Raw genomic sequence first — 20,182 nt, forward strand, 5'->3', positions numbered from 1 at the left:
GTGAAGCTGATGTCCTTTCCAGAAGCCAAAAAGTCGTAAAGAACGAAGGGTGGCAAATGCGCTACGTCTCCCATGAGTCAGACATATTCTACTTTCCCCAACACCCCCTTTAAAAATGAAATGCTTTTAATAATTTAGAACTAATTAATTCTCATTTGGAATTTTCTCTTCTTTCTTTTCCTTTTTTTGTAAAGCTAAAACGTTGTCTAACTGCCCAGTGTTGTCGCCTTAAATGAGCTCAATTCCTTTCGGTGCCCACGCTACCCACAGGAACCATCAGACCTCCCAGCGCGAACACTAATGGACACGTGTCGACCTGAAAATACCATTTTAAGCTTGCAAAATCTTTTTTTTTCTCCAAGAAAGACACGTCACCCCATTGATATATCCGTCCAAGCCTCTCATCTTCTCGTCCTCCCCTTCCATACCCGTGTTCCTCGTCTTCCCCACCTAACGGCCCAAACCCTTATCCTAACGATGACGACGACGGAGAATAGAACGGCGGGGTGGGCGAGCTTGAGCTGGGACTTGACGGAGTTGATACTTTCCTACCTACCCCTCCGCTCGATCGTCCGGGCCGGCGCCGTCTGCCGTCAGTGGCGTGCGGTGGTGACCGACCCCGCCTTCGCCGCCCGCGCCGCCGCGACGCGCCAGCGAAGGCCTTGGTTCTTTCTCTGCGGCCAGAACAACGTCGTCCTCCGCAAGAACCAGGCCTTTGGCTTCGACCCGGACGCCGGAGAATGGGTCGCCCTGCCCCCCTCCCCGCACCCCTCCGCCGCCGCCCACGTTGACTGCTTCTCGGGCGCCGGCGGATTCTTCTTCGCCACCACCTCCTCCACCCGCTTCTGCTACGCGCCCCTCCTCCGCGGTCCCTGGCGCGAGACGTCCCCGCTCCACTTCTCCCGCTGCAACCCCCTCGTCGGCGTCTTCGCCGGCAGCGGCCGGCCGCGGTTCATCGTTGCCGGCGGTGCGCGTTTCGTAGGGGGGCTCGTCGACATCGAGGACCGACTCGCGGTGGAGATCTACGACACGGCGTCGGATTCCTGGGAGCTGTGCCCCCCACTGCCGCCGGACTACCGGGGTGGGAACTCGTCCCAGTGGCTCTCGGGCGCGCTCCTCGATGGGCGGCTCTTCTTCGTGTTCGGGATCTACTCCTGCTCCGTGGCGGCTTTCGACCTCGGGCGGCGGGCATGGACCGGGGTCCGGACCCTCCAGCCGCCGGGGGTTCTCTTCTCCTTCCTGCTCGCCTGCGGCGACCGCCTCGTCCTCGCCGGCCTCTGCAACAGCCCCGACGGGCCGCCTTGCTTCGCGCTTTGGGCGGTGGACCCCCGGACCATGGACTTCGCGGAGATCGCCGTGATGCCGCACGACCTCCTCGCCTCCCTCTTCGACACCGACGACGACGACAACAAGTTCGCGAGCCTCAAGTGCGTCGGCCTGGACGGCCTCGTCTACGTCTTCAACGAGGACCACCACAAGGCCTACCCGGCCTGCGTCTGTGAGATCACCACCACCACCACCTCTTCCTCGGCCCCCTTGACGCAGAATCTGACGTGCAGGTGGAGCAAGGTTCCGCCTTTGCCGGGGACTGTGAACCGCTTCCACAAGGTGATAGCTTTCTGCTCCCCTGTTGTGCTGCGTGCTGTGCTGGCCCCCGGTGGAGGAGTTCACTAGCTTCTTCTCATCATCACTCTTCTCTAGGTCGGGGTTGATGAGTTTGTGCTTCTTCTACTTCTTCTTCTTTCTTTTTATTTTTTTCCTGCCTTTTATTTATTTTACTGTTTAATGCTGGATTTTAACTATCTAGATGAGTGTTATGAGTCGATAATGTGCTTCTATTTGTTCTGAAAGAAGATAGGTTGTAATTATATGACAATTTACAAATGAATAATTTTGGTAATTCCCTTGGAAGACGGCTATCCATCATCATCTTCTTCTCTCTTTATGTGGGGCAAAGAAAAGCTATCGATCAGAACAGAATCCATTTAAGATTTGGAGGAAATAAAAATAAATGGTGTAAGGGGTGTGGCCTTCTGAGCCTTTGTGGGATTATTAATTGAAAACTTGGGGCGTCACATTGGCATTTGGTGGCTCTTAATTGCTTCTTTTATAAGTTCGTCCTTCAAAGGCGGTGGGCTCTTCTTTTGGTTAATGAGTCCCCGGAGTTCTTCTTGTCGTTCCTTGGATCCTATTCTCGTGCCATGCTTTGGGCGTAGTGAGTGGATCGAGACATGGAGATACTCTGGCCTACCTGCAGATCTTTGCTGCCCAACAACCGAGCTGGTATCGTGCTGACGCCTGTGGTTTCTTGGTCCTCAGCCCACCGTGATGATGCCATATCTGAAAGATGAGAAAGCTTATTTACAGCAATGTTGTCCTTTGTGCTGCCATAATTAATTATCTGGCAATCAAGCTTTTTTTTCAGCAATATTGTTCTTCTAAGAATAAACAGTAATACTGCATCTTCTAAAAGAGGATTTTGGATTACGGTATCGTCGCAACTAAGCTGGGAGTTGGTAACTTGTAATGGGTCAAGGGGATTTTGGAGCTGACTGAAGCTAACTCCCACTATACCATAATTATTTTATTAGGTGATGGGTGATGATGGGGTCGTTGAAACCTTAGACTGGATAAGGATTCATAAATGTCAAACTATGAAATGCAAGTGTATATAGATTCATAAAACAAGAAAAGCAAATCGGTGGTGGATTTGAATGCCTGATAGCTAACTGCCGGTTAATTAATTATCCTGTTATTCATGGATTGAAAAAGGTGAAAGATATGGAGGGGGAAGATAGAGCTCTTGTCGCTATATATATATATTTTATCTCCATCCATGAAACGTCACTAGAGTAAGCGATTTTTTGGAACGTTGACTAGAAAAATATAACATGCCACGTGGATTGCCCCAAAACATGTGGATACCTCACCGGAGCGCAGCGGCAGCAACCCTCAAAGCTTCATGTAAATGAGGGAGTGCATATAAGGAGTCGAGTCTTATTTTTTTATGCAGCATCCAGTTATGACGAGGCAGTTGCATTCTACATGCCAGATATATGGTTGGCAAATTTATTTTTGGCATTGAAGAAGCATGGATCGGAGTTGATGGGAAAAGAATTGGATATCTTGATCTCGGATTAGGCCGATCTACTTGACTTTGGTATTAACCAAGGTGAATAACTTCGGTAAAAACCAAGGTGCTACTCTGCTTGTCCTAATAAAGACCGGCAGTTATGGTAACACTATAATCAATACACGATCGGCGTAATTATTGCCGCATGTTGTTTATACAGGATGGTTTCTACGTTGTTACCGTGGAGCAGACCGTTATCTCGCAATTAAAGCACGTCGTGCCAAATCAGGTAACAGATCAGTAGTTTACCTTATATAAAAAGGTGGCTCGGGGATCCTTAGATACGCTCAGTTTTGGAGACTAATCTCTACAAATTTTTTTCTTCCACGTTGTTACTCTATTATTCTGACTTAACCATTAGAGGGTCCTTCGTCAGAAATTTTTCAGCAAGTAGACTGCTTGTAGGTTAGTCTCGATGGCAACTAGATCTTTCTCACCTCGGTCTCATCCGACCTCATTTAGCTCGGTTCTCACCGACCTTAAGGCGAGCCAGGCACGATCCCAACTTGGTTCAGAATTTAGTGGCAACAGAAATATATCTAATTTAGTATAATATATATAAAGGGCCCTCCAAAAGATATATTAGGAAAGAAAGATTGGTAGAAAATTAGATATCTATGCGCAAGCTCAAATAAAAAATATTACATGCGTTGGAAGCATGATGGAGACATGCAGGAGAAGCCAAAGAAGCTGCACCGACTGTAAGCTGACGGCAGGATATTTTAAGAACTATTGATTGCTAAGCTTATGCTAAATGATTCACAACGATTTCAACATTGCGTGACATTGAAAATTGATGAAATAGGTATCTCTCTCTCATCTCATTCTGGAGGGGCGACGGCGATTTCAACATGCAAGGTAAGTTCTAGAGGCCCGATGTATCATTAATTCTGGAGGGAGACTCAGGAGAGGTGGTTCAGAAGATTCTTCAGGAAAGGTCGGGGGTCACCGACTATTCAATTTTAGAGAAAGTCCGGTGCTTACTGTACGAGTGTGATGTCTTTCAGGCTATGCATGTATTTCGAAAGATGAACAGAGCTCGTCTCTTTTACTGCTCATCACTCTAAAGAGTTTCTCTGGACCCCAGGTGTACTTATTCCTCCACTATTTTGGAGCGTTTTGGCTTTTGATTATGTAGACAATGCTCATCCAAGATTAGTGTGGCCTGCCGGTGTATCAGAAAATAAAAAAAATTGATGAGATATCATTTGTTTCTGATAATAACATGATTATGCATACAATTAAGAGATTCCTTGTCATTCAGCATAGGGACTTGGAACCCGATGACTTGTCGACGCTCCACGGGATTTCAGCCCTTCCAAGTGGTCCGCTGTAGAGGTGGAACGCCGGAGACGCGGTCCCTTCCGTACGCATAACAAGAGAAACTTTGATGGCCATGATGAAAATTATTTTTTGATTTTTGATTCTTTCAGCACCAAATTAGTCGGATATAGATAGCGATATGATCTCATATGATGAAAATCCTTGCCTAATTTTTTTGGCCAATCGTGCAACCAAATTTGGCACCTATGACCAGCTATATAATCTCATATAATGAAAATCATTCCTTCATTTCGCCAACAATATACATATTTGTAAAGAATTTTTTTATATGAATCATATCAGTCATTTGATGTGGGGATATTAATCCCATGTATACAAGCATATCATCATAGCTAATAAAAATAAAGCCTTTTAGCTACAGATCTATTTCATAACATGATATCAAAGCCGCCCATTTTTTATTGGGCATTCAGCCCCACGGTTTTCTTCCCCATCGTCGTCTCGATGGCGGTGCATCAGGGGCTGTCTTTTCTTTTTCCAACAGGAGCCTTTTAACTACCACTTTCTTCTTCTCTTTTTCAGCATTTCAAAGCCCGATTAGTATCCCTCCTGGCCGTAGGGGTTTTCTTTGGAGACATCAAAGATCTAGTTCTTGATCACCATTAAAAGGAGTTTCCTAATTTTCTACCGCTTCCAAGGTTCATTAAAATTTTTTATTGTTTTTATGCAATAATACATCTCTTACTTGGTTAGCCTTTATTTATCACCATTATGGCTGCACCCATTACTAACTCTTCCGCCATTACTTCAAATCGCTCCACCTCCATCCCTCTCATTGACCCAGGTGCTATCTTTATTTTCAAATATTTGATTGATGATAATTATTACAGTTGGTTAGGTGCCATGAAAATGGCTTTCAATACGAAAAATAAATTGGGTCCATAGTTGGGTCCCTTTTACGGTATCCCGCCACATCTTCCATATATTCGTTATAGGACCATGTCAATAATCTATTTGTTTTATGGATTTTAAATGTGCTCTTTATATATATATTAGATAATGTTCTTTATTATTGAGCAACCTATGAAATTTGGAAAGATTTAGAAGAATGAATTTCTGGAAGCAATAGGCCAAGAATTGTTAAATTAATGTGTGATATCGCAACAGCTGAACAAGGCAACTCATTTGTTGTCATTTATTATGAGAAGCTTAAATCTCTGTGGGACAAGCTTACCAACTTGTCAAAATTTGATTTTCGCACACATGTTGCTTTCTAATCTGTGTCCCAATTTAAGCTTCGTCAATAATTGATGCAATTTTTAATGGAACTCAACGAATGATACTCTTCTCTTTGTAGTCAAATCTTGCTTTTGGATCCGCTCCCTTCGATGCATAAGATGTATAGCCTTATTTTATAAGAAGAATGATACCGCTCTCTTCATCCAACTTCCAAAACCCTTATAGAAACCACGACCTTGAGATTAGGGATGCATCATGTGCATTATACAGCATAAGCTAAAACTCCATCCTTGATAGGGTATACTTTATGTGAGATGGTAGCTAGGTTCTTATCAGCGCATCCTATAGATAGAAAAAAAATTTGGCAATCCTACTTAACAATTTAGCACCTTATATCGATCTCTATCTTTAAGGGCATGTTCGGTACATGAACATAATTGGAATCGGTATCGGAATGAAAATCAAAATGGCCACATCCTTAACACGTTTGATTTGTGATGGGAATTGGAGTCGGAATCTGATTTGAATACTATAGAAGAGTAGAGATTGGATTTTAAAGGATTGGAGCATTCTCATTCCTCTAAGAATCGAAATGGAATAGAACAACCAAAATAGGAGCCACTCATTCACATTTCCATTTCAGAGTCCAACTTTTTTCCAGCTAAACATACCTATGGATAATAAGTTGAGAAGATGCTAGGAGACCACCAAGCATTTTATTGCAATGCAGATTTGAAGTTTTTTTTTCTATTGTGAAAAGAAGGGATACTACTCCACTGCCTCTAGAGTTTTGCACTTATGGCTTTAAAATGCATATTAATTTTGAGAGGGATCAACGGATATCCTCGGCAAGCAAATATCACATATATCTCATAACGGATGTTATATTCGAAGAGATGCGGGCAAATATACGGTAGGTCTACTTTGGACGTAAATTATCAAAGTAATTATTATTCTACAGCATCCCAATGATGAGCAGATATAAGTTCCACGAAGAGGCTACTATCAGTCCAGAAACTACAATACTATAGAAATTTCAATGAGAAAACTATGTTAAGTAAAAGGGCAATGTTAGACTAGTAGAAATATTAAGAGATAGTGCTTATATAATCAAGATTAGCATCTCTGTAAAAGGGCAATACTAGAGTAATAGAAATTTTAAAAGGGCAATGATAGACTATGTAATCCCATTCTTGTAAGTCCTGGTGTTTGCTCGGCTAAATAATTCAACTTCCCGTAACCAAAACAAATATATTTCTGTAAATAATTTGCGATGTTCTCCCTTATTCTCGAAAAAAATAATGTCAGTTGTCATCAATATTCCATCAAATGAGGTTGATCAGGGCAATAATGCTCGATAGTTTTCATTGGCATCAAATTGGCGTGTGGGCCAGGCCAAGACAAAACAGCCCAAATAAATGCCCAACCGTGCTCATGTGCTGTGCTGCAGGACCCGTCTTTGTTTTTTTCTCTCTTTTTTTCCATCACGGATCTAAGTGCTTTATTTTTATTTTTTTTACTAAAACGGATGCGCCATACATACCTAATATAAATACATTCAAAAATATAAAAAAATAATAAATTTTGGAGTGCACCAAATAATCCTTTTCTTTTCAAGCTATAGAATTTTTCTAGAATGATTAGCTATCTAATCTGTTATTTTATATATAAATATATGCTTTGTCTGCACAGTTATTTGATCTCTGATTATAGTTCGGATGTTCTTGAACAACGGGTGGCACGGTGCTTTACTTATTTGCCAGTAGATCTGAGCTCAGCAAACATTTGTTGGTAAAAGAATCAAGTCCAAGCGATCTTTTTGCTGTTTATTAGCTTGATTGTACTTTTTTTCTTTTTTTAATCTTGCCCGTGATATTATAAACGGGCATGTTGTACGTCCACATTGATTGGGGACAAGGTAGCACTGGCAGCTGCCACCAACCCAACCCAGCTCCATAAATCTCCCTATTCCCTGCGAGACTCCGAGCCATTCGTCTTCCACCTTCCACCGCTACTGCGAGAAAGAATGGTGAGCCTTGATTCCATCCGTAAGGCGCAGAGGGCCAGCGGCACTGCCGCCATTCTGGCCATCGGCACGGCGACGCCGCCGAATGCCGTGGATCAGGGCACGTACCCGGACTACTATTTCCGCATCACCAACTGCGAGCACATGCGTGAGCTCAAGGAAAAGTTCAAGCGCATGTGTAAGAACATCTCATCTTTTCTGTTTTTCCTTCTCCAGTGATGTGCGAAAGAATGGCGTTTTGTTTTCAAGTGTTCCATCTCCGGGAGAATGACCACATTGGCTTGGTCACAAAATCCAGATGGTAGCAGGACCATCAGCCACGGGGGAAATATTTGCCCCATATTGCTTAACATTTTATTGGTTTTCGTTCGAGACATGTAGGCATGTACTATAATTTTTTTTTTTTAAAGGCATGTACTGTAATTCAAAATTGTTGTATGATGGTATTTTCTTTGCTGGTTCTCAAAATTTGCACCCGATACAGCATTTTTTTTTGCCATATAGTGCAGCGAATTTATCAGTTTTCTTGAGATAATCGAAAGTATGTACTAGAAAAAAATTATTATTTTAAATAAAAGTAGCATATAGATGGATAAAGTTCATGCGAGAGTACTGCAATGGCTGGCTTGGTCAAATCTATGCTTCAGAATCCAAGATAGCTTGACCCCTCTAGATTCCCACAAAGCTAAATCTGTTCCAACTATAAAAACGTTGAATTATCGAATATTGGAAGCTTGGAAGCTAGGTAATGCCTGTAGTTTCTCAAAAGAACAATACTGCATGGAGAGTGTTTTTTTTTTTTTTCTCTCTCTCCTCTTTTACTGTAAAATAAAACAAGAGGAAGAAAAAAATCTGATATCCCGTTCTTCTTCATCGAATGGCATTTAAATGGACGCAGGTGATAAGTCCATGATCAAAAAGCGGCACATGTACCTCACAGAAGAGATCCTGAAGCAGCACCCCAACATCTGTGACCACAAGGCTCCCTCCCTGGACGACCGGCAGGCCATGGTGGTGACCGAGGTCCCCAAGCTTGGCCGCGACGCCGCCGTCCGAGCCATCAAGGAGTGGGGCCAGCCCAAGTCCAGGATCACCCACCTCATCTTCTGCACCACCTCCGGCGTCGACATGCCCGGCGCTGACTACCAGCTCACCAAGCTCCTCGGCCTCCGCCCCTCCGTCGGCCGCTTCATGCTCTACCAGCAGGGCTGCTTCGCCGGCGGCACCGTCCTCCGCCTCGCCAAGGCCCTCGCGGAGAACCACCGCGGCGCCCGCGTCCTCGTCGTCTGCTCCGAGATCACTGCCGTCACCTTCCGAGGGCCCTCCGAGGACCACCTCGACAGCCTCGTCGGCCAGGCGCTCTTCGCCGACGGCGCCGCCGCGCTCATCGTCGGCGCCGATCCCGATACCACAGTCGAAAGGCCGATATTCGAGATCGTGTCGGCGTCGCAGACCATCCTGCCGGACAGCGACGGCGCCATCGACGGGCATTTGACGGAGGCCGGGCTGACGTTCCATCTGCTGAAGGACGTGCCGGGACTCATCTCCAAGAACATCGAGCATAGCTTGGTCGGGGCGTTCCAGCCGTTGGGGATATCGGACTGGAATTCGTTGTTCTGGATAGCCCATCCTGGCGGGCCGGCCATTTTGGACCAGGTGGAGTCCAAGCTGGGCCTGGAGCCAACCAAGCTCAGCTCGACGCGGCACGTGCTCAGAGAGTTCGGGAACATGTCGAGCGCGTGCGTGCTGTTCATACTGGACGAGATGCGGCGGCGGTCGGCGGAGGAGGGGCTGGGGACGACCGGCGAGGGGCTGGAGTGGGGGGTGCTCTTTGGGTTTGGGCCGGGACTCACGGTGGAGACGGTGGTGCTCCATGGCGTGCCTATCTGAGATGGGCCATGCAGCTCTTGCATGCGTTAAGCTGCATGCAGTTACTAGGTACTAGGTACGGGAGTGGGAGGCAATGGTGTTATCTGTGTGTTGTGAATGTTTGTTGTGAGCCGAATTCATCTTCTCGATGATTTCGGGTGTATGTATCATGTAATCTGTTAAAGAGGAATTCATTGCCTCGATGAATTCTTCGCTTAACTAAAGGATCCTATGTAGGGATTCAAGTAGCCCTCCAACTTCTCTTCAATAATTTTTTAAGAAACTATAAATAGGAGAAGGATCCAACATAATTACAGCTTTGATCTTTAGGATTTTTTTTTTTTTTTTTGGTACATCGGCAGCTCATACTATTCTCGCGTGAGCATTGCCATCAAAGTTAAGAGACAAAATATTCCACAAAGATGGAGAAACAGATACAAAACGGGTCTAAAAACTCTCTCCAAAATGGTGAGCATCAAAAGAGGCGATCCAAATAGCAGCTTGATTTGCTTTTTGGAACGCATGCACAATCTAGTAGGCATCTCACTCCTTCAGTAGCCTCTAGATGTTATCTAGAAAGAGGTGATCAGACACCTTCGGCCTCTCCTGTAGAATTAGCTCAATCACCTTTATTGAGTTACCCTCCTGGATGATGCGCCCTGCCTCCAGAACTCATCTCACATAGAAAACTCCCTCTCATGCGGCTTTGAGTCCCGCTCCAGAAACTGAAGTCTCGAAGGTGCACCGCCCTTCCGCCGCTATCAACATGGACTCATGTTCCTAATCACAAAGGCAACACCAGTACAACCTCTGCTAGCTGGCAGACTGCCATCAAAGTTAATCTTTAGGTAGCCAGGAGATGGGGGCTCCTGTTTGCCGGGACAGAACGAAGAAAACGAACGGAGAGAACAGAGCTTAGGATCTAAGGACCCAGATGTCCCTAACCAGCCTAGATTAAACAGTCATAGTAGCCTCAGTGACTTCAATAGCCTGATGGATATCTCTACCCACCAAAATCCTCAGGGGGGACCCTCGTGTCCTCGAAGACTCTTTCATTCTTATCTAGCCAAATATGATAAGCCAGATAAGCACCAACAACACCCCACCTTGCAAAAGTTGGAGCATGTATGGCAGACCTCATATGCCGAAGTAACTCCTATGCAGACTCAGTGGATCTCGACAAGTGGAAGGATGCCTCTCTCCATATCTGAATGGCCTGAGGGCAATGTAGTAGAACGTAGCTGACTGTCTCCTCTACCTCCGAGCAGTTCACACATGATGAAGAGAACCTCATCCCCCTCCTCGCCAAAACATCCCTAGTCAGTAGGCATTTCCAGGCCACCTTTTAGATGAATAGAGCAACCCGAGATAGACCCGCATCCTCCAAATCCAACCACGGTCCAAATGCCTCGAGCTCTCACCACCTATCGCCGCTTTCACATCAGCTGAGCGCACCCTAACCCTCTCGGTTGCTGCCTAAATCAACCTATCCGTCGTGCCCTCGTGAGGGAGCGGGATAGCAAGGATCCTCTCAGCCATCTAAGTCCTGAAGACCTCTCTGATTAGCCCCTCATCTCACATGCCTTCACTAGAGATAATGAGATCACTGACTGAAAGCCTCACCGGATCAATCATCGTCGGTAGCCGACTCAACGGGTGCTCTGTCACCCATCTGTCCTCCAGGACATCAACAGACTGACTATCCCCAACCGCCCATCTGATCTAAGCCAGCACCATCGGCACATGTGAGCAGATCTCCCTCTACTATAGTACGAAAAAAAACTTTATTCCATTGTATACACCCCACCTTCCTTTAGTTTTTTTTTTTTTTAAAAAAAAAACAGAGAACTCCAAACTTCACTAGAGTGGATGCGCATTAAGTTGTGTCCGCATTATCAAACTTGCCGCATTACCATCTTAAGTAATTTTTTATGATGGACACCAAACATACCGGTAGTACCAGACAACATATAAATTTATCTCAAAAAAAAAAAAAACCGGCACTTAAAATAATTGTATCGTACCAAAAAATTGATGCCGGACATATGATACCTAAAATAATTATTTTTGAACATTTTGTTGATCATAAAAAAAAGAGAATATTTTAGATTGATTTATGTTTAGTTGAATATATATTTTTTTAAAAATATATAAAAGATCAGTTATATATTTAAGTAAATAAAACATTCATATGAAAAAATTCTTAACTGACAGGGTTGTGATAAGATGATCATGCCTGTCCAGGAGCAAGGAGAGACACGAAGAATCACCGAGGCTAGAAATCCGAAAAGAAGCTGATTAGATTAAGAATATTAATAGCATGCGCAGATTAAAATTAATCTAAAAATCGCCCATCATTGCACGGACCGCCACGATTTGGCCCGTGCCGCAACATATGGACAGCCGGTGAGACAGTGATTGATATGGACCCCACATGCAAACATAAGCAGTGTATCTTGCTTGACAAAAAAAAAAAAAAAAAGACAGCTGTGCTGCCCGGGCCCGTCCAGGTCACTCTGGCAGGATTCCCGACAACGCATGCAGAAAACGTCCAAACTGCAAGATACGCTGGATCTCTCAATCTGATTAAAACAATAAGTTATTATTGTTTTCATTTGAGAATATCTCTTTAGTTTCCCTTGTTAATAACAGTTTAATAAATATAAATTATTTATTTTTAAGGATGGGATTTGAAAAATAGGATTTTAAACCCGAATAAATTAAAGATTTGATTAATTTTTTAAAAAAATTATTCACCAAAATATCTTTTTCTGAAAAACTGATTTCTGAAAATATAATATCTAAAAAATATTTTTTACATATTTAGTTGACCAAAAAAAATTATTATATTATAAATGGCTTATGTTTCATCGAATATTTATTTTTTAAAAAGTTGTACAAAATATTTATTATATTTTTAATAAAAAAATTTATTCATCAATTTTGATGGTTAATGAATATTTTTTAAAAAATCTAATTTTTAATTAATAAAAGATAACTTTGCTATGCTCCTTGCCCATTTTTCTTTTACATAAAGTATAAATTTATTTTTATAAAATACTACTTTTTTAAAAAAAACTCCAATGAAATATTTTTTATTATTATTAATTATATTTTTTTACTGAACAAAACGAGTCCTGGCAGTCTACATTAGGAGTCTCCAAGGAAAAACCAGTTACCAGATTTTTATAAAATTTTATTTACTTTGTTGCTAAAGAGCCTAAGTAGGTAATTATAAAATTCTACGAATTAATTCTCATTAGTTTATTAGGGATTAGGCTTTCGGATCTCATCCCCCCCCCCCCCCCCCCCCCCCACACACACACACAAAAAAAAAAAACTCGTAAATTAAATTGTGCCTGTAAACTGGATATATTCTTTGTACCCCTCCCCCCAAAAAAAACCTGGATATATTCCTTTACTGTTTAGTGATTTAACATAATTACATCACGACTCTCGACTGTTAGATTCCGACAGATTCTGACCTCATGTCATACCTGGCTCTTCGAGGTTTCACCAGTAAAAACCTTTTATTTTTACATGGTATACCTTATCCGTTGCCCTCCTTTCTCTTCCTTTCATGTGCTTTTGTGTCATTCTCACCTACCTGCACCCTGTAAATCTACAACTGTACAAAAGCAGTTTTACGATGGTTAAAAGAAATGATCACAACAGCAATCCACTATTAATTTACGATGGATTCGTCGTATTTCCATCCCACCCACCGTCTCCAATATCATCATGGGAGAGGGGACCAAATCTCCACCGCGATATTTTCAAAGGCCGTCGGCCGGCCGGCCGGCCCCTCCTTTGTCTTACATCCGGTGAAAGGAAATTCAGCTGCCATCACATTTTAAATTGGCTCGTGACAACACTACAATTGTATCATTCTGGTGGGCCAGACATCTCGGTCATCTAATGCCCCAATAAGAGACTAAATATTCCGAGCCATAAAGTGGTGGGCCAGACATATTTTCAAATTAAAAGCTACTACGGTTTTCTTCCGACAACTCCAATTTTTCTCAGCAGAAAATTGGAGTTAGAGCCTGTGTCAACCGCTGATTGGGCCGAGTGGCACAATATGGACCAAGCTCGAATGGAGAAGAGTTGGCAGAAAATTGGGAAGGTGAATGATCATGATGCAGCGCTCAGTGAAGCCTACAGCGAATGCAGCTTCAATCAAAACATTAAAACGTTTTAAAACAGAGCACAGATCCAATACAATAGGATTTTTGTACTGCAAAGTTCTATGTCACGGTAGATAGCTGATGGGCAGCTTTCATTTATTTATGAAGATATGTACTTTTTTTTTTTAGTACAAGATATATGCAATGCATTGGAAGTTAAAAAGAGAGCCACAATTCTTCAAGATGGCACTGCACTCTACGGTGCAAATATCGCACAGCAGATGATTCAATTTGCATGACTTCAGTTTGATGCTAGTCCATTGTTAAAGGATACATCAATACAACGAGTTATTCTATAATAGCATTTCTTCCCTTTCCTATAAAGCCAACAACTTAGAGAACATCTTTCCAACTTATATTATTATATTTACCTGTAGACATCAATTTCTGATAAAGTATATCTGGGTGCAGCTCCAAGATTCTGTGTTCAATTTTCATGAATGCACTGTGCTATTATTAGGTAATTAGCAGCCAGATAACTCAATCAAGTCATGACTTGATAAAAGAAGACCAATATATTGGCCAGTTCTTAATGGAAAAGGAAGAAAAAAAAGTTATCATGTCCTGACTAATTTTATGGTAGCACTTCTCCAGTTTATATAGAAATAATGAAAAAACAAAAAAGAGAAGCTCAGTAAAATTCACCTCGTCTTGTATTGGCTGTACTATGGAAATCATTCGAATTTATCATTGTATAGATATGAAGAAGGCATAAACATACCTGTTGTCGAGAGCCTATGCTACGGAGGAAATGTTGACCCGGGAAGCTACAGTGTGCTCATCAAGTCCATGAAGTGAGTCAATCATATGCATCCGCAGTGAGGCCGGTCCCTTTGCCATATCCATCCCCAGCTCAGCTGCCAAGCCAAAGATGGAGAGAGCACATGCAGTGGCTTCCAGAGCATTTGGTGGATCAATTGCAACAAAGGCAGCGATAAGTGCTGTGACGGCACACCCTGTTGCCGTGATCCTCTGCATCATGGCCACCCCGTTGCGTGCACCCACCACCTGCCGTCCATCCGTGATGACATCCACAGCTCCAGATACTGCAACTATGGCGCCACTGGCTTGTGCCAATGACTTGGCAGCTCCCACAGCATCCATTGGTTCATGGGAGCTGTCCACACCCTGCTCATGATTTTTGCGTAAATGCATGATAAACAGAATAAGTACTAGGAGAGCAGGGCATATGATTCAAATACATGAAAAGCATCATAGTTGAAGAGAATTTCGAAAGAGTCCTACAAGATATTCCCCAAAAACAGAATCCTACAAAATTTCAACTCAATAAATTTTATTTTTATGCTTCATCAATTTCTATGAGCTGTGTGTTATGTTGATCAAATGATAGAGAATTCTGCTATCAATTGTACCCTCAGCCATTGTTTGGTATGGGGGACTTTTCTTCTCTCTTGTTTCTCTTTTTTTTTTTTTCAAAGAGTTGCTTTATTACAGCATCCTGTTTTCTTCCTTCTCTTTGACATCGGTTGCTTTGCAAACACATTACTCTAGCTTTCCCGCAACCTTGTTTTCCTACTAAAGAGTCTTTGAAAACAAAAGAAGATACAATTTAAGATCAAAAGTAATCTCCATGCCCATTTACAAGTCGAATAAAACATTCTTTCTCTTCATATATATGAATGTTTCATTTTCTTTCCTCATCAAATAGTTTTCAAGTTGGAATATAAAAATAATTGGTGCAGAGCATATATCATCTCTTACGAACATCCACAATATGAATTAGATACCAGTGTATTCTAATATTTAACACAAACTCTTCCAAATGATCCGGTGTTTAAAGGCGCCACTCATTGTCAGTGACTCCACCAGTACCAATCACACACAAGTCTCTTCTCTATGTGTGACAGTGATTTAGCCCAAATTGCCAATGAATCAAAACCCGGCCCTGATTGAACTCAGATTGAGTGTCTCTCTCCTCTATATATCAATTAGTTGACCTAGCCCGAGTCTAATTTTCTTTTAATTGATACATTCAATCTAACCCAAGAACCTTAATTTGATCAGGTGGAAACCTAGGTCCAGCTAGTGTGGATGCGCGATCACAACCAATTCCTTTACATATAGATAACCATGAACCTAACCTCTTGGTAAAATTCATATTTTGATCCAAAGGATGGTCGAGACCCCTAGACATTAGACTAGTGTCGGTGGTTTGGACATAGACTGGACCATACCTTAAGCCACTTCAAGTTATATGATGCTTTATCGAAGTTTAATACAACATTTGATTATTTTAGATTTTAGACGATCTTCCTGATTGGTGAATTTCAAGAGATTTTATAGCGAAAATTGTAAGTTACCTCTACCCCTAGTATTCAATCATGATCTGATTTGCATTGTTTGAAAATTAATCTATTGCTATTATGTTTTACTGGAATTAAGTATCATATGCACGTTGCAAGAAATTAATTTGTATATTATTGGATTAAGTATGATATGAATTACTTGGGCATGTATCATATTTTATTGCATCGATAAATGTGTTGATAACATTATGTTCTGATTTTGCCACTCTCGAGTCTGACTATGATAACACGGAATTAGGATCTAGTTTCCTTTCGAGCCTTCAGTAGGGCAATTATTGGCACATAACGGCCAACGGCGTGTTGTAGTCAAGAGCAAGTTTTCTTTTGAGCCTAGCCAGTCGGAGTTGATCGTTGGCACATGCTGATGGAAGCATGTATCTCCGTGTGATTTTAGAGTTAGTTTCCTTCCGGACCTCCAGTGGGGCGATCACTAATGCATGACTGATAGACGACATGTTGTAGTTAGAATCTACGACATGTTGTAGTTAGAATCTACGACATGTTGTAGTTAGAATCTACGACATGTTGTAGTAAGAATCTAGTCTCTTTTAGGGCATGCCATGAGCCGATTGTGGCCATAGTCATGAGGACTAGGAGAGTGAGAATGGATGGTCCATCCTTGGTTGTTTTGGAAATTTTATTTTGACCAAATAGATTATATCTTTTGAATCTATGCTGATAGATATGTTATGTTCATGTATTCTTCGGCATGTTGTTATTTATGGAAAATCATGCTTTTTTTTTTGGCACAATATACTTGATCTTACAAGATGTTTTGGTAACTTACTGGATTGTGAAGCTCATTACCTCTCTTCTTCTTTTTTTAGATGCAGCCATGTAGACGGGCATGAGATGAAGCAGTGAGGAGCCTAGGGTCTAGAAAATATTTGATTAGCTTTTCTTGAAGTAATTTGATGTATTCTTATTATTAGAGATTGTCAACTATTGAATATATGCTTTGAATTATTTTTTTTTTCTACCATTGCCTGAGTTTGGAATGCCATGCATGTGTATGAATCAAAAGACAGGCCTTGCATGATCTCTAGGGCATCGCTCTAGGGTTCATGCGGCCATGTCACGTGGTCGACCCAGGTAACGGGTTTGAGGGCATGACATTCTTCATCAACATCCTCCATTCACTTTATTCTAGTTGTTGATGCCTTTTAGTTTCTTGTCTCCATCATCCTATTATTCTTCCTCCCAAAGCAGGTCCATCCATTCTCTTTCTCGACCAATAAACATCCTTTGCCATTCATTTAACATGACGATTTGCCAATAATGATCAAAATTGTTTTAGCTAATGGGAAGAACATGTCACAAGACATAGACTTCCTTGTGAAGTTCTTCGAAGGAACTAAACTCTACGAGAAAAACATAACTTAGCATAAACAGTAGAACACTGGCAAGGAAGAACTCCTTGCCAGTGCTCTTCGAAGGAACTAAACTCTACGACAAAAAACTCCTACATAACCTGAAGAACGAAGGGAAAAAAAAAGAAAAAGATGAAGACTAATTGGAAGGGCTCAAGCTCTCCTTCTCAAAATACAAAATAGAGTTTAGCTTTCAAGTATGCTCATATCAGCAACAATTTAGTGCAATACCACAAACTAAAAATCAACTCATTCAAATTCTCCAAAGTCAATAGAATTTCTAGTAGAATTCAGTAGCGCTTTTGAGGTTACTCCCAATTCAATAGTAAAGAGACGTCTTCTATATTATTATAAAAAAATTTATTCGCTCAATAATTCGTAGAAATCAAATGACTAATGATCAAGAAAATGGATTTATGTGAAGCAGAGAACATGATATAAGAAAAGTGGGGAAGTCTTTTTTTCTTTTTTAAATACCTTGGAGTCGCGAATCCGGCACGCGGAAGAAAGCCCTAGAATCTCCGAGGGGTTGCCTCGGATGACGGCGGGGCGGAGGCCCACGAGGCTGAGGCAGGCCTCCAATCGGAAGTCCGAGGCGGAGACAGCGACAGGGTCGAGGACCCAGGGGCGGCCAGCCCGGGCGGCGGCGGCGGCGGCCGCCCTCATAGATGGGAGCCACCCGTCGGAGAGCGTACCAACGTTGATCAAGATAGCGTCGGCACGGGGGGTGAAGTCGTCGATCTCCGATAGGGAGTGGATCATCGCCGGCGACGCCCCAGCGGCCAGGAGGGCGTTGGCCACGAGGTCCATGGACACGAAGTTGGTGATGCACTGGACCAGCGGAGCACGCCGCCGCACCGCCTCCAGAAGCTCCCACGCCCTCCGTCCCCATCGCACCACCGCCTTGGGTGGGCCCCGCCCCTCGCCGCAGCGCTTCGCCGCCTCCGTCATCGCCGCCGCTTCGTCCATGCTCTCGAGTCGCGTCCTCCTAACGCTCGTCTCGTCACCGCAGGATGTCACGCGCTAGAAGGGGCCGCTTGCTGTCTTTGGGCCGGACTGAGCCCTCGTAACTAAGGCCCGGAACATATCCCCACAGGCCGACATTATCTGGACCGTGACAAATCTTTGTGGATGGATGGCCTTCAACCTAGGTTTATGTTGGTCAGATGTGAGTATTATCTATTTAACAAATCTTTCACAATCTAACAAACCAAAGATGTAGAGAGAGAGAAAGACATATATACACCCATACATACATATATATACATACAAATGTACATACATACATACATACATACATACATATGTATGTATGTATATAAAGTGGAAGGTATGGCATTATTAGTAGAAAACAAAGAACCGATGGTTTTTGAAGTCTCACCACACTAACAGAGTGGGTGGATACTTGTTTTTTATTGAGTATTGGGATAACCAATTACAGAATATATCCCGAGATTTACTACACAAGACACGGTCAAGGTAAAACAAGAAAAAACAAGAGTTGTTATCTGAGGGTGGTTAGGACTCGTGAGTTTAAGTTTTTTGAAACACAATCTGTGCTGACTTGGTCTTCTATTCTGATTTGATCCTCTCTGTTAACATCCCCCTTCAAATTGTGCGTGGGAACTAGGCACAATTTGTGTCGTAATTCCTCTAAGTTAGCACGAGTCTGCGGTTTAGTGAATACATCGGCTAACTGTAAATGAGTTGGAATGTGATGTGTAACAAGCAATCCCAGTGCGACTCTTTCTCGTACATAATGGTAGTCAAGTTCGATATGTTTGCTGCGGGCATGGAACACCGGATTTACTGTCATAAACAAAGAACTTAAGTTATCACAGTATAACACGGGTGCTTGTGACAGAGGAATATGTAAATCTCTGAATAGGAACGTAAGCCATGTGAGTTCTGCTGTTGCATGCGCCATTGCACGATATTCGGCTTCAGAACTTGAGCGAGACACAGTAGGTTGTTTCTTTGCACACCATGAAATGATATTGCTTCCCAAGAACGTACAGTACCCGGTTGTTGAACGACGAGTGACTGGACACCCTGCCCAACTAGCATCTGAAAATGCATATAATTCCAAACAACTCAATGCTTGTATGTGAATGCCGAGATGCACTGTACCCTTTATATATCTGAGAATGCGTCGAATCATAGTGAAGTGAGAATTAGTTGGTTCCTGCATGAACTGGGAAACATAGTTAACAGAGAAAGATAAATCTGGACGTGTCAAAGTTAAATATTGCAGAGCTTCCACTATGGACCGATAATGATGGGGATCCTTATAAGGAGAGGACTGCGGGTCAGGCTTTGATTTTTGACACATTGGCGTAGCAATTGGTTTTGCTTCATGCATAAAGTCACGCTCCAGAATGTCCACAGCATATTTACTTTGGTGAAGAATAATGCCATCCGAAACTGCAGAGACTTGAATACCGAGGAAATAATGCAGGGGACCTAAATCTTTCATTGCGAACTCCTTATGTAAGGTGGTTGTAAATGTTTCAATAAGAGAAGAGGAAGATCCCGTTAGTATTATGTCATCCACATAAAGTAATAACACTAAGACCCCTGCAGCCGAAGAGTGGACAAATAAACTTGAATCTGCTGTACTACATATGAAACCAAGAAGAAAAGAGCTGAAGCGATTAAACCATGCTCGAGGCGCTTGCTTCAATCCATAGATAGCTTTGTTTAACAAGCAAACATGATCAGGATTTTGAGGGTCTTGAAATCTCGGA

General features: G+C 42.6%; 3 protein-coding genes across 4 annotated transcripts; 2 read left to right on the forward strand and 1 right to left on the reverse strand.

Moving 5' to 3' along the window:
* The first annotated feature begins 367 nt into the window (after window positions 1-367).
* LOC103723568 (Galactose oxidase/kelch repeat superfamily protein) lies at window positions 368-1,911 on the forward strand. Its single transcript, XM_008814522.6, has one exon. It carries the CDS (start codon window positions 478-480, stop codon window positions 1,672-1,674), a length of 1,197 nt encoding a protein of 398 aa, XP_008812744.1. The 5' UTR covers window positions 368-477; the 3' UTR covers window positions 1,675-1,911.
* A 5,196-nt stretch (window positions 1,912-7,107) lies between these two features.
* Window positions 7,108-9,799, forward strand: LOC103723569 (chalcone synthase-like). Its single transcript, XM_008814523.6, has 2 exons — window positions 7,108-7,860; window positions 8,581-9,799. Exons 1-2 carry the CDS (start codon window positions 7,683-7,685, stop codon window positions 9,570-9,572), a joined length of 1,170 nt encoding a protein of 389 aa, XP_008812745.1. The 5' UTR covers window positions 7,108-7,682; the 3' UTR covers window positions 9,573-9,799.
* LOC103723570 (hydroxyethylthiazole kinase family protein) lies at window positions 8,473-18,485 on the reverse strand. Of its 2 annotated transcripts, XM_089927665.1 has the most exons (3): window positions 17,913-18,484; window positions 14,460-14,866; window positions 12,930-13,179 (listed from the first exon to the last, which is right to left on the reverse strand). In XM_089927665.1, the coding sequence occupies exons 1-2, from the start codon at window positions 18,402-18,404 to the stop codon at window positions 14,474-14,476; spliced, it is 885 nt and encodes a 294-aa protein (XP_089783791.1). In that variant the 5' UTR covers window positions 18,405-18,484; the 3' UTR covers window positions 12,930-13,179; window positions 14,460-14,473. The 2 variants fall into 2 exon arrangements, with proteins under 2 accessions (XP_008812746.3, XP_089783791.1); XM_008814524.5 differs by having other exon boundaries at window positions 8,473-14,866; window positions 17,913-18,485.
* Window positions 18,486-20,182: the final 1,697 nt, after the last annotated feature.

Source organism: Phoenix dactylifera, chromosome 16 (assembly GCF_051530095.1).
Source record: "Phoenix dactylifera cultivar Ajwa chromosome 16, Ajwa_hap1_PhDact_Kaust_v1.1, whole genome shotgun sequence".
Classification (NCBI taxonomy): domain Eukaryota; kingdom Viridiplantae; phylum Streptophyta; class Magnoliopsida; order Arecales; family Arecaceae; genus Phoenix; species Phoenix dactylifera.